The sequence below is a fragment of the Capra hircus genome, chromosome 4 (genome assembly GCF_001704415.2).
Source record: "Capra hircus breed San Clemente chromosome 4, ASM170441v1, whole genome shotgun sequence".
Lineage (NCBI taxonomy): Eukaryota > Metazoa > Chordata > Mammalia > Artiodactyla > Bovidae > Capra > Capra hircus.
Window position 1 is genome coordinate 42591374 of NC_030811.1, and position 14093 is coordinate 42605466.

At 43.6% G+C, this 14093-nt stretch overlaps 1 protein-coding gene across 2 annotated transcripts in view; it reads left to right on the forward strand.

The window, feature by feature from the left end:
• The window catches only part of HECW1 (HECT, C2 and WW domain containing E3 ubiquitin protein ligase 1), a 319356-nt gene that overhangs the window by 254765 nt on the left and 50498 nt on the right, over nt 1–14093 (forward strand). For both annotated transcript variants that reach the window (XM_018047001.1, XM_018047002.1), the window contains 3 exons: nt 2516–2636; nt 3411–3524; nt 4571–4723. In XM_018047001.1, coding sequence (XP_017902490.1) covers nt 2516–2636; nt 3411–3524; nt 4571–4723 — 388 coding nt within the window. The remainder of the gene's footprint in view (nt 1–2515; nt 2637–3410; nt 3525–4570; nt 4724–14093) is intronic.

Consider the following 14093-nt stretch of genomic DNA (forward strand, 5'->3'; position numbering starts at 1 on the left):
GAGAGCAGAGCATTCCCATTTAGGGGACTTGTGTGTCTGCATGATGTTTGGTCCCAGTCTGATAATGTGTCTATGTGCATGCATTCTAAGTCGTGTCTGACTTTGCAACCTCATGGACTGTAGCCAGCCAGTTTCCTCTGTCCATGAGATTCTCTAGATAAGAATACTGAAGTGGGTTGTCATGCCCTCCTTTAGGGGATCTTCCTGACCCAGGGATCAAACCCATGACTCTTAGGTCTCCTGCATTGGCAGGTGGATTCTTTACCACAAAGCCACCTGGCAAGCCCCAACATGTCTACACTTTGGTCCAAACTTCTGACACTAGAGTATGGTTTTGACATCATTACATGCTGAAGATACCATCTTGCAAATAGAAAAACTAAGGGAGTATAAAGAGTTATTCGCTAAATGAGAATTATTTGGGTAAGCTTTTTTTAAAAGGAATCAGCATTCCTAATAGCTGTCTGGTGTCAGACATTACTGACACCATGAATTCAAACAATCATCCAATTTATGTATCAAAGTCCTTAATTCTTTACTCTCCTAGCTTTGATCACAGGATCTCAGAGTGTGTAATCCAAATATTTGATGCTAACTTTTACAATTCCCACATTTCTAGACCTTTATGACTTTTACCTGAGGCAACAGAGATAGTGGCTCATGCATGCCAAAGCACCTCATGAAGCATAAATTATTAAAGAAATACATAGTAGTGACCACGGGCGTAGTGGTAGTACCAGCAGTGAGAAAGTCATCTTATAAAATACACTGACATCTGCTAGAAGAAAATTATACTTGCACCTACAGACTGGTATTCTAGTTTTACCTACATTCTGAAACCTGGCATTTCAGTAAAGACACTTTCCTCTTCAAATGGTGGCCTGGTTCCTTCTCATAAGTCACCTCTTCAGTTGGCTTTGGTGACACCACTGTAGGCATTTCATCTGTGTCTTTGGCCACCTCTGCAGACTCATCCTTCCCTTCCTACCATCCTCAAGACTCAGTGCCAGGTTTTATTCTCCTCTCTTTCAAACTATGTCTCTTTCCAATCAAATAGTCAAAGGTATCACCATCAAAGACCAAGCTTGTGATCTCCCCACAAATTTGTGCTTCTTCCATTTGTCCCCATCTCAGTGAAAGTCACCAAAGTCCATTTCATTATAATGTCTGAAACTCACCTTTACTTACTACCTATATCCAGTTCATTGCCTCCTAAACACATCTCCAATCTATCCTATTCTCATCTCCACTGACACCACCCTAGTCCAGTTTAGGTGGGCCAAATCCATTCTGGACCTCTCTGGTTTTCTCTCTCTGCTGCAGAAAGACTGAGGTTTCTATAACTCCAGATGCGTCATCTTGGCCCCTACACACTAACTTTCTGTTGTGTTTAACATTAAACAAAATCGTTTAATTATTTAAAAGAAAATACCTTATCCTGTTTGACCTGTCTCCTGCCCCCCTCCCAAGCTTTGTTTTACATCATTCTGGTCCTCACTCCCAGTGCTCCAGATAAACTGGAGCACCGCTCTCCACCCTGCCTCAGTACCTTTGCACATGCTGGTGCTCTACCTAGAATCTTCTCCCAGCTCATCTCTTCTCTTGGCTAAACAGAAGCCTTTCCTAACTCAGTCAGTCTAATTCATGCCTCCTCATTCTTCACATGTTTCCCAGGGAAGCCTTCCTGAACTTGGCTAGAGTGTCCTGTGATCTCAGAGAACTGAGTTCTCTTCCTTTATGGGTAGCAATTGTCTCAACCTGTAATTATATTCTCATTTCTGTGAGTTTGATGGTGTCAGTCTTCTCCAGATTATAAATTCAATATCTGGAACATAAACTAAACATTTGTTGTTGCAAGAGCAAACTGTGATGCTAGCCATCTGGGAAACTTGCAAAGGAATATTATCTTTTCCAGTCCTTTTTTCACTGAAAGGTGTATAAAGATAATAAAGCATTTACAAAGCATTCTAAGTGATACAAAAGTTCCTTCTATAAAGAGTAAGGAATTACTATTAATAATAATATTCTTAATAATTTTGCTTTTATGGTACATGATAATCTAATATAAACCCCTAGATACTCTGTGCTCTAGTGGACAGGTATGTTTATATAAGCATCAAGGTCAATATAGTTAGAGAAGTGCAATATACACATATATTACAGTCTTGGTTGCTCCATTGTAGTTACATTCACTTATAGCAACTTATAAGAGCCTAATTTGATTTATGTCATTTTCAAATATGTAAGTAAATTAAGCCAAGAAATATACTCATCCAGGTATTTTGAAGAGAGATACAATTTGAAATGCAGTGTAAGATATAAGTATTTATTGTCATCAGAATTTATTTTTCTCTGCATCGTATTATTTCTGGTATTATCAAAGTGACTGAGGGAGTGATAGGGAAACTTCCTGAAGGATTGTGCCTCTGGTGGGTCCTCCCACTACCACTGCTCTCTGCATATTTGTTCTTCAGTAAAAAGTGATGACCTTCAGCGTATGTGCTTCTCTCTGCAGGTTTACAGAGAGCCAGTGCAAGAGCCCCTTCACCCTACAGGAGAGACTTTGAGGCCAAGCTCCGCAATTTCTACCGGAAACTGGAAGCCAAAGGATTTGGTCAGGGACCAGGGAAAATTAAGTGAGTGATTTAATTGAGCTCCACTGAGCTTGGCACTGAATTCAGTTGCAAGATGTTTCTATCGTTTTCTCCTCTATAACTTGGTAATATTTGTCTGGACATCGGATACCATGGTATGACATCAGTCATGGTCATAGAATTGAGGAGAGAAAAAGTTAGGAAGTTGGAAAGAAGAAAGGAGGTTAAGAAATTGGAAGGGAGGCAGGAAGAGAAGGTAAGGAGAGAGAGGAAGAACAGTAGATTTCAGACAAAACCATGTATAAAATCAATGGCAGGCCTTCTCAGAAAAGAAGGAAACTTGAACTAAATAAAAACTCTTATGTTTCCCTTTACATATTTTTGGGACAAATTTAACTACTCATTAGTCAAAAAGCTTTGATTTGGGGATCTAAGTAAGAAATTGTTTCTCCCTGCTCTGTGATTACTATTTTCATCTTGAAAAGCAGAACCCAAATTTAAGAATTCAGCTTAAGAGATTCTTCTTAGAATTGATTATATATGTGTGTATGTGTGTGTGTATATATATATATATAATGACGATAGTATAATATGGATGGAATGTGTCCCATTATGAACTGGTATGTGTTGTCCTGGTGCTTTTATCATTTTGAAAAGAGTGTCAGAGTAAGTCCGTGGTTGAACTGATGGAATCTGTACCTTGATGAGGAGTCTAGGGAGTGAGACTCAACCTGGGCCCCCACATCTCACCTAGAACACTCCCCAACATTGGAGCCCAAGCACCAGCTGCCCGCCCACATGGCTTCTCATTTCTAGGCTCATCATTCGTCGAGACCACCTGTTGGAGGGAACCTTCAATCAGGTGATGGCCTATTCCCGGAAGGAGCTCCAGCGAAACAAGCTCTACATCACCTTTGTTGGAGAGGAGGGGTGAGTCGCCAGCACTTTCATGCAGACACCTCAGTGTGGGTAGACAGAGCCCCCAGGTCTTGAGCAATTTTCCTCAGGGAGCAGGGTGTCTCTAAGCCTTTGCCCCAAGGTGGTTCTGATCATGTCCTCCCAGGAGACCTTTCTCTCCAGGTGTTGCCAATCTTTGAATTTCATGTTCTCCAAAAGCCTAAGATGATTGGCATGTTCTAGAATCTGAGGTCACGTGGTCAAAGTATAAGCCCAAAATATAGACCAATCTACTAGATCTTTACCTTCTCAGTTTATACCCTGAAAGGTATCCCCTTGGTGTACCCACCCCTCTGAGTATCTGATCAAATGACTCTCCCCCAAGAGTGCACATGTATGGCTGGTGGTGGTGGTAGTGGTTGAGTTGCTAAGTCTTGCAACCCCATGGATGTAGCCAGCCAGGCTCCTCTAGCATGGGGTTTACCAAGCAAGAATATTAGAGTGGGTTGCCATTTCCTGCTCCAGGGGATTTTCCCAACCCAGGGGTCAAACCCAGGTCCTCTGGTCTGCAGCCTTGTGGGCAGATTCTTTAATGACTGAGCCTCCAGGGAAGCACATATATGACTGCTTACCAAATTCTTCATGTACTTTCAGTGATTTCATAGCAAACCATCTCAACTGTGGAAAGCAAGCCCACCCAGGAGGGCATAGCAGGATCAACTTAGCAGAAAGTATTTTCAATTCATGCACATGCACCATCGCAAGAAATTCTTTTCTGTCTCCCACGACAAAGTCCAGCTGTGGACCAGCTGTGTGTTTTATCCAGTAGGTGTGATATAATTGAGGAAGAAGTTTAAGGAACACTGCCATAAATGTTTAAGAACATCATCCTCAAACCAATCACTGCATCCTCATTTTCTTCAGCAAATTAGACTTCCCTTGGGATCCACTGTAAAGAGCAGAGGCTGCCCTCTACTTTCCTCTCACTGAGTCTGAAAGGGCAAGCCAGGTCCTGCATAGAGACAGGTCCCCCACCTCCCTCATGTAATGAGCTTCCTGGACCTCTGCTTCCTTTGCAGCCTGGACTACAGTGGTCCTTCGAGAGAATTCTTCTTCCTTCTGTCTCAGGAGCTCTTTAACCCCTACTACGGACTCTTCGAGTACTCTGCCAATGACACCTACACCGTGCAGATCAGCCCCATGTCTGCCTTTGTAGAAAACCATCTTGAATGGTAAGAGCTGGAATTTTCATTTTCTCATCTTGGAAAGTTCTGGTCTTTCTCAGTCAGAAGTCAGTGGTATTCCTTGAGGATCACTGTGTTTGAAGCAGTGGCCCGATGTCATGAGGGGTGATGAGAGTAAACGACAAAGCACTGGAAACAAAATTCTCTGCTAGGTTTCACCCAGAATACAAAATGAATCACTAAAGATGCTGCAAATTTCCTATCAACTGCACATTGATGTAAGATACTACAGTTTTTCTTCTGAAGAAACACTGAGGTGAGTAGATATAGGTCCTGAGTGTTGATAATTCTACTAAAATCCTAAGCGTTCCCAGGGAGGGGTTCTTGAAGGTATTCATGTGTTTGAGATTCTCTGATCTTGGACTGATGGCTTTTGCACTGTGGCCATCAGCTTCTGCATCTTGCTTTAAAATAACGCTATTAGGTTAGATGATCTCTTAGCATCCTTCTGACTTAAAAGTGCAACATGTCTTTGGTCCTCTCATCTTGAGGCAATTACCACTTACTGAAATGAGTAAAAAGATGAGTATTGGTCAATTCTGTGCACTTCTGTAGCTGAGATACCTCAGATATGGGTGGAAATCTCCAGAAAACTGCATGGGACAACTAGGATGCATGCACTCTCCTGTTTTGTCACCCCAACACATGACTTGAAAAGTACCCCTGATTTCACTGCAGGAGCTCCTGTAATCAGGAGGGAAATGAGTCCTGGAAACTGCTGACATGGTTCTTATCTGACATAACTTACTGGTGATGTGTCATGGGGCTGCTGGCGAAGGGAGCTTCTGGGGTAACACTTGGCCACTGGGCTTACAGCCCAAATCCCCATAATTTGATTTCATAGTATCAGAACAACCCACCTCTGCTAAGGCTGCCAGCTACAGCCCACAACTTCTCTCTCCACTCTCACCTCTGAGTTCTTCTTTTTCTTTAATTTTTTTAAAGTTTATTTTATTGAACTATAATTGATTTAGAATGTTGTGTTAATGTCTACTTTACAATAAAGTGATTCAGTTATACAAGTGTATATATATATATATATATATATATCTTTCATATTCTTTTCCATTATGGTTTATCTCAGGATATTGAATATAGTTCCCTGTGCAATATAATAAGACCTTGTTGTTTATCCATTCTATATATAATAGTTTGCATCTGCTAATCCCAGCTTCCCAACCCATCCCTCCTCCCCTACTCTCCCACTTGGCAACCATTAAGTCTGTTCTCTTATGTCTGAGTCTGTTTCTGTTTCAAAGATAAGTTCATCTGTGTTGTATTTTAGATTCTCCGTGTAAGTGATATCATATGGTATTTGTCTTTCTCTTTCTGACTTGCTTCATTTAGCGTGATACTCTCTAGGTCCATCCAGGTTGCTGCAAATGGCCTTCTTTCTTTCGTTTTGTGGCTGAGGAGTATTCCATTGTGTACGCACCCCATCTTCTTTATCCGTTCACCTCTTGATGGACATTTAGGTTGTTTCCACGTAATGGCGATTGTAAATAGTGTGGCTATGAACATAAGGATTCATGTATCTTTTCGAACATAAGGGTACATATATCTTTTTGAATTATTCTTTTGTCCGGATATATGCCCAGGCATGGGGTTGCTGGATCATATGGTAACTCTATTTTTAGTATTTTGAGGAACCTCCATACTGTTCTCCATAGTGGCTGCATCAATTTACATTCCCACCAACAGTGTAGGAGGATTCGCTTTTCACCATATTCCCTCCAGCATTTATTATTTGTAGACTTTAAAATGATGGCCATTCTGATCTGTGTAAGGTGGTACCTCATTGTAGTTTTGACTTGCATTTCTATAATACTAATCAATGTTGAGCATCCTTTCACGTGCTTACTGGCCATCTGTATGTCTTCTTTGGAGAAATGTCTCTCGAGATCTTCTGCCCATTTTTTTATTGCATTGTTTGCTTTTTGTTATTGAGTTGTATGAGCTATTTGTACATTTTGGAAATTAAGCCCTTATCAGCCGCATCATTTGCAAATATTTTCTCCTAATCCATAGATTGTCTTTTGTTTTGTTTATGGTTTCCTTTGCTGTGCAAAAGCTTGTAAGTTTGATTAGGTCCCATTTGTTTATTTTTCCTTTTATTTATCTTGCCTTGGGAGACTGACATAAGAAAACTTTGGCCAATTTATGTTAGAGAATGTTTTGCCTGTGTTCTCTTTTAGGAGTTTTATAGTGTCAAGTGTTATATTTGCATCTTCAAGCCATTTTGAGTTTGTTTTTGTGTGTGATGTGAAGGAGTGATCTAACTTCACTGATGTGTATGAGTCAGCTCTTGAGCTGAGCAAGGCATGTGCCTGCTCAGAGGATGTGTTTCAAGTGTTTGGCACAAGTGAAGAAGCAAATGTTGTTCCTTTTTTGTTGCTTTTTGCCTTTGTTGTTCCTTTTCATGTAACTTATCAAATAAGTGGATGATGTAGCTTGGGAGGCAGAAACACCCCTGGTGGTGTGGGCAGAGCAGCAAGTCACTACAGATAAGATTTAGGGCTAAGAATTGAAGACCAGCTCTAACTTAGTCACATTCCGGTAGGGTTCACTCGGACAGTGGAGAGTACCATACCCCCATGAAAAAAGAATATATGTGGGACTTCCCTGGGTCCAGTGGTTAAGAAGCCTCCTGCTCATGCAGGGTACACAGGTTTGATCCTTGGTCTGGGAAGATTCCACATGCCTCAGGGCAACTAAGCCTATTCACAAAACTACTGCAGCCCAAGAGCTGTAGAGCCCACAAACCGCAACTGCTGGGCCCATGTGCTGCAACTACTGCAGCCTGCGCACCCAGAGCTCATTGTTTTGCCACAAGAAAAGCCACCACAATGAGAAATGCGCACAGCACAACTAGAGAGCAGCCCCCACTCACAACTAGGAAAAGCCCACACGCATCAATGGAGACCCAGCACAGCCAAAAATAAATAAATCAATAAATAATATTTTAAAGACTATATAGGTACACAGATTATACTTCATATAATCCCCCAATTCTCTCAGTCTATGTGCATGAAATTTAAGATGGTGTCTTAGAGGTCATGAATTAGAGTTAGCAGTCACTGAGGAAATGCTTTCACAAACATTACAGCATATAGGACTTTGCTGGGTATTGTGGGGATACATTCGTTAACTGAACAATTGTAAATCAAGTACATGCTGTGTGTTGGGTGAATACAGAAGTAAAGTGAACGAGATTTCTTCCCTCAAAGGGAGAGAGCACATGAGTAAATCTGTAATTCCACTATAGTATCTTAAATGCCAAGTTATACGTATATAATACATGTGTGTGTGTAAGGCTGAGATACATATATAAGCCTGGAAATTGTATTAAATCATGAAGGAAAGTGTCTCACTCAGCCCAAGGTAGGGGATGGTGCAGTGGGGAGTAAAACCAGGGAATCTCATAAAAAGGGAATAATTGTGCTGTCTTTTTTTTCTTTCTTTTGCTTTTTTTTTTTTATGAAAAGTAGATATATGTGCCAATCTTTACTGATAGTTGAGTAGGAGAATCAACAGAGCAGAGGAGAAAAGTGTTTTGAGGAGCCAATATTGGAAACAAGAATTGAAAGGTGTGAGAGGAAATGGAGCCTTTGGCAAGCAGTGTAGACAGATCAGAACAGAAAATGGCTTTGGGGGTTGTGGGAATGAGGCTGGAGACGAAGAGAGAGGCAGATGGTCTCATCACATAAAGAGAATACTGTCACTGGGTTTGTGTTTTTAAAAAGTAAATCTTGTCATAGCGCAGGGAAAATTTAAAGGACAAAAGGCTGGAAAGAGCTGAGACCAGCTCCAGAGCGGTTGGTACGTCACAGGGAGAAACAGAATTCAAACTGAGGCAGAGGTGGGGTCTGAGAAAGGAGGGGACTAACCTTAAGAACGTCTCAGAGGCAGAAGAGACTCAGCTAGTTGTTTTACTGTTTGACTGTTGAGGTGAGAGGGAGAGAGAAATATAGAAAAAGTCCAAGGTTTCTGGTTGCATCATGGGACAGTTTGGGATGTTCACTGTGATGAGAATTACATGAAATAGACAATACTTAGAGGAAAGAGGAGGAATTCACTCTTTGACAGGTAGAAATTGCAGGTTCCATTATAAGCAGGTGGGTATATTAGTAAATACCTGGAATATTGCCCTGGAAATCTGGGCTGGAAACTGAGATTGGGAAATACTAACACGGTCATGAAATTAAAAGACGCTTGCTCCTTGGAAGAAAAGCTATGACAAACATAGACAGCATATTAAAAAGCAGAGACATTACATTGCTGACAAAGGTCTGTCTAGTCAAAGCTATGTTTTTACAGTTGTCAGCATGGATGTGAGAGTTGGATGTAAAGAAGGCTGAGCGTTGAAGAATTGATGTTTTTGAACTGTGGTGTTGGAGAAGACTCTTGAGTGTCCCCTGGACTGCAAGGAGATCAAACCAGTCCATCCTAAAGGAAATCAATCCTGAATATTCATTGGAAGGACTGATGCTAAAGCTGAAGCTCCAATGCTTTGGCCACCTGATGCTAAGATCTGACTCATTGGAAAAGACCTTGATGCTGGGGAAGATTGAAGGCAGGAGGAGAAGGGGACCACAGAGGATGAGATGGTTGGATGGCATCACTGACTCAACAGACATGAGTTTGAGCAAGCTCCAGGAGTTGGTGAAGGACCGGGAAGCCTGGTGTGCTGCAGTCCATGGTGCCACAAAGAGCTGGACATGACTGAGCAACTGAACAGCAACAACATCACAGGCAGACTGGCCCAGGAGGAGGGAGGAGAGGAGGAGATGGGAGCTCACAGAGGTGGAGGATACTGATGAGTCCAGGGTGGCCAGGGCCCCAGGTCCCTGGGGGAAGCTGAGAATGAGTGGCCAGAGTGCCCCAGCTTGGGAGGAGTAGGACAGGAATGGAGGTGCTCCAGTGAAGACCTGCTCGTGGGGAAGAAGGCAGTCCAAGAAGGCAGAAGCTGGATGGGGCATACAGACAATAGAAGGGGGTCCCCAGGGATCCAGAGCACAGGATTGGGAGGACAGAGCTTAGGACATCAGGGGATGATCACAGGAGCTGTGTTTGGATAGTGACAAAGGTTCATGAGGTTAAGTGCCCTAGTGGTGTAAAGGGGACCGAGTGTTCTGGAGGAAACCTTGGGGCCAAGCCCAGGAGTGACATAGGGAAGGCTACAGACAAAAAGTCCTGGGGGAATGCACAGGAGGCTCACTGGCCTTCTGGCCAACTCATTACCACTTAAGAGTGGCCTCAACAGATGCCTTGCCAGCTGCCTGGACCCTGTTCTCAGGCAGGCTCTGTTGTCTCTGAACATCTCCGGCTGGATGAGGCCGTGTCGATGTGTCAGTTACATCTGAGAACCTGGAGGAAGGAAACCTCAGAGATGTTGTAAGAATTAGCAAAGCTCTCTGGATGGATCCTTCATAAAAGTCAAAATGTGACAAAGTCTGGCCCGAAGTGCTAGTTACCTGCTGTCTTTGCAAAGGAAAGGACTTGAGGACTTTCACCCACTGCTGTTCCTACCTTGGAAATATTTGCTGTGTAGCCCAGAAGCAAAATGGCAGGGAACTTTCTGAGCAACTAGCAATCTGAACAGAGCTCAGGCAGGTGAGAGTTCACATTGAATGGTGAGTTGTTATGGAGCAATCTGGGACCTCCTCTCTGCCCTGAGGCTCTGACTCTGAACCTCAGTCTCCTAAGCCCCTGACTGACAGAAAAGCCCAAATGCAAAGCCAGAACTGGTCCCAGATTGAACCATGACCCTCACATAGGGTGGGGCTCGTGTTTCATTAGTGCCTCAGAGGTCCTAGGGGAGAGAGGCAGTCACAACCAGTGGACAGAACTTGAACCACTGGGGCCAAGTCTGCTTTAGCTTTGAAAAGGAAGCCCTGCTGGGCTGTGGGCATTTGAACCAGATGGTAGCGCTGCAGTTATTCCTTCTGGATGTTTTCCTGTGAGCCGTTCTGCACCCCAGGGCAAATGGTTTTACCAAGAAAAGTGAGGGCACCCAAGTGCTGGGCCATTTTGACAGTAGTGCACCCAGGAAGGTTCAACAGCCGCATGAAGTCACTCCAGGCCTTGCACAAAGTGTGGCAGCAAGTGGGTGCTGAGGCCCCTGCCTGAGGCTTTGTCACTGTGATTGTGGCAGTGAGGGAGGGGGCAGGACGGCGCCACTGAGGAAACCTGAACCCTGAGTTCTCAGGCATTGACCCAGCCAGGTGGCGCTGACCCATCGGCCGAGTGGGTGGGGCTGTGGCTGATCCCAGATGTCGGCGCCTGGCCCTCTTCCTTCCCTCACTCCCCAGGACACTTCGTCCCACAGTCCACATGGGCGGTGAGGAAGATGACACTTACTATGACCAACATATCACTCATGAGAAAACAGAGACCAAAAGATTACAGGGCTCCTCACAGTCAGAGCCTTGACTTTGTAAAGCTGGAAATTGTCCCTAACACAGGTTGGGCCAGGACAGGAGTCTGCCTGGAAGGGAAGTGACTCCCACCCCCTGCCCTCTCTTCCCTCCGCAGACAGGCCTGTAGGCCAGAAATAAACAGAGAGAAAATCGATCAGCTTTACAGGATTAAACATCACCCTGGATGGAAACGTTGCTCTGGTGTGGCTAGAAGAGGCCTCTTTGCACAGGTCATTTTCTAAATTATTATTCAAGTTCTTTATCTTTTCACTGGCCTTCCTCTGTGTCCCACACTCTGTTTTGTCTGTGTCCCCCTAGAGAGTAAGCTCCATGAAAGCAGAGATGGATCTGTCTTATTTTACTCTAGCACAGGCCTGGCACTTAAGGTGTTCAAAAGAACAGTTCATTTGGGTGCATGAATAAGGCTTGTTCCACAAGTCACATGAGCCACTTCCTTCTACCAGGGCCATTAAGACAGAGGGCTCCTATAATCCAGGGGCAGTAAATTGTTCAAAGGTCACACTTCCATTTGTCATCTGTGGTTGTAACTCCCTTACAATGCTGGCGACAAACACACATGTCCCTGGGAGCTTTGCACTGAGTTCTGCACGATGCCCGCACTCTGCTTATTATGACACAAGGTCGCCCTACACACACTGCGCCTGCACCATGGGCCTCAGTCAGTCACCTCCAGGCCAGGCAGTACCCCAGAGATGGGCAAAGAGGCCTCTGACCCCAGGTCCTTCCCCTGCTGGCTCCTCCCTGACTGTAGCTACTTGAAATTCTCTGCTTCCTGCTTGCTGTGTGTGGTCTTTGCATATGCTAAGATGCAGCCTGGAAATCAAGAGGAGGTTTCTACCTCCTTCCCTTTGTTCCTAGTGAAGTGCTGAGAGATACTATCATGAATAAATATGGTGAAGATTCTATACACACATAATAAGTAAACTGAAAAGAAAATCTATTTTTTTGAACTTCAGCCTAAAAGAACTTCCCATAATTGTTTCATCACTCATTTGTATTACCCAGTTAGGTTGTATGAACCCTGCTTTGGCCCTAGCTCCAGAGGCTCTCTGCAGTGGCACAGGAGGAGGGTTCTTTTTCCCCTTCCCTTTGGTCAGAGCAGCCAAATAACAAAACTGAAGCTGAGATTGATACAGCACAAGCTTTATTCAATAACCAAAGAATGGAGAAGCAAGGACTAAGTTCACGGATCAACATCTAACCCACCAGATGGGAGGGATTTAATTTTTAGGAGTAAAGACAAAAGGAGAAGAAATAAGGCTAATGATGAAGAGACCTATGCTTTAGTCTACTAGGGAAGGAGCAAGGCTTTTTCAAGGGAGTGTGATGCTACACCCCTAATCTTTTTTGATCCTTAATATCCAGTCATGGTCAAGGGTGAAAGTGAAAAGAAAGTGAAGTCACAGTCGTGTCCAGCTCTTTACGACCCCATGGACTGTAGCCTACCAGGTTCCTCTGTCCATGGGATTTTCCAGGCAATAGTACTGAAGTGGTAAGTGTATCTTTTAATATGCTAATATAGTAAATATCAGTGTCTGATGAGATTCAGGGTCTGTCGGAGGTCAGATTAATTGCCATCTTGTTCCCAACTGGTTCCTTCTGGTGTTTTGTAGCTATCTTTCTTATCTCTGGACCCTTTAACTTAAAGGTTTATGTTAATTCCTGCTAAAGGTGGGGATTGATGGGTTTTAAGCAGAAACCTGGAGCAACTCTAGCAACATTTGTACCACAGAATTTCCAAGTTGATAAGGACATTGTTAAAATGTGCAAGGCTAACACTCATGCCAAGTAAGAGAGAGGAGGTGGAGCTGGAACCCCATTGGGCCTCCCATAGGAACTGTGGTCACATATGGACACAGCCCTGCCCTCCCTAAGTCAGGTAGAGAAAGGCCAGGAAATAGCACAATGTCCTTCTTCCACCCACCAGTCCCACTGGCCAAGCCGACCATGGACCAGAGGGCAAGGAATCTCCAACTACTGCAACAATAATGGCCTATCCCCAGGGTCACAGAGTGGGGCAGAAAATGGTGGGAAACCCATGAGGGGTGTATGACAGGGATTAAAAATATCTAAAAGAACCTATACAATTCAGGACTTTCAGTTCATCCACTAAAAGTATTACCATTTCCTTAACTGTATGTGTCCATTGTATGTGTCTTTGATCTAGAAATCTTAAAGTAATATTCCAAATTCCTTATCTTTATTCTTTGATTATGATTTCTATTTGCATATTAATGAGGAGAAGGCAATGGCACCCCACTCCAGTGTTCTTGCCTGGAGAATCCCAGGGGAAGTCTGGTGGGCTGCCGTCTCTGGGGTCGCACAGAGTCGGACACGACTGAAGCGACTTAGCAGCAGCAGCAGCAGAGGTACTCATGCTGATCTTTTTACCCTTTTAATCATCACTGTATGCTGATTTTATGTCTCTCAAGATACAGAAGTGAATATAAAGCTAAACAATAAAACATTCATTGAAAATTTGTTAAACATGCCAAGCACTATTCTAGACACTTCCAACAGCCCTATAACCGAGAGCTATAGGAGAAACCCAGGCTATAGAAGAAAATAAGGTGCAAACATTAGCAAACTCAGAGAGATAATCACAGACCAAGCTGAGGTTGGAACCCGGAAAACCTGACTGCAGTAGGTTCTAGCCCCTTCTATTTCCCCTCTGGGCAAATTGCAATACAATGTGATAAATGCTCTCTTTACTTCTATTATAGCACTTAGCACTTTACATAGTTATCGGTATTAGGTATAAGGAGCTTTAAAAATGAGTGAGAATAGTTGGCTGGCAGAGATGGGGAAAGGAAACTTCCAGGGAGAGGGCCCGAAATTCACAGAAGGGTGACAGGTGAACAAACAGATGACAGCTGTGTTTGACTCCAAAACAGAGAAAAGAATAGCTGTAAAGCCTT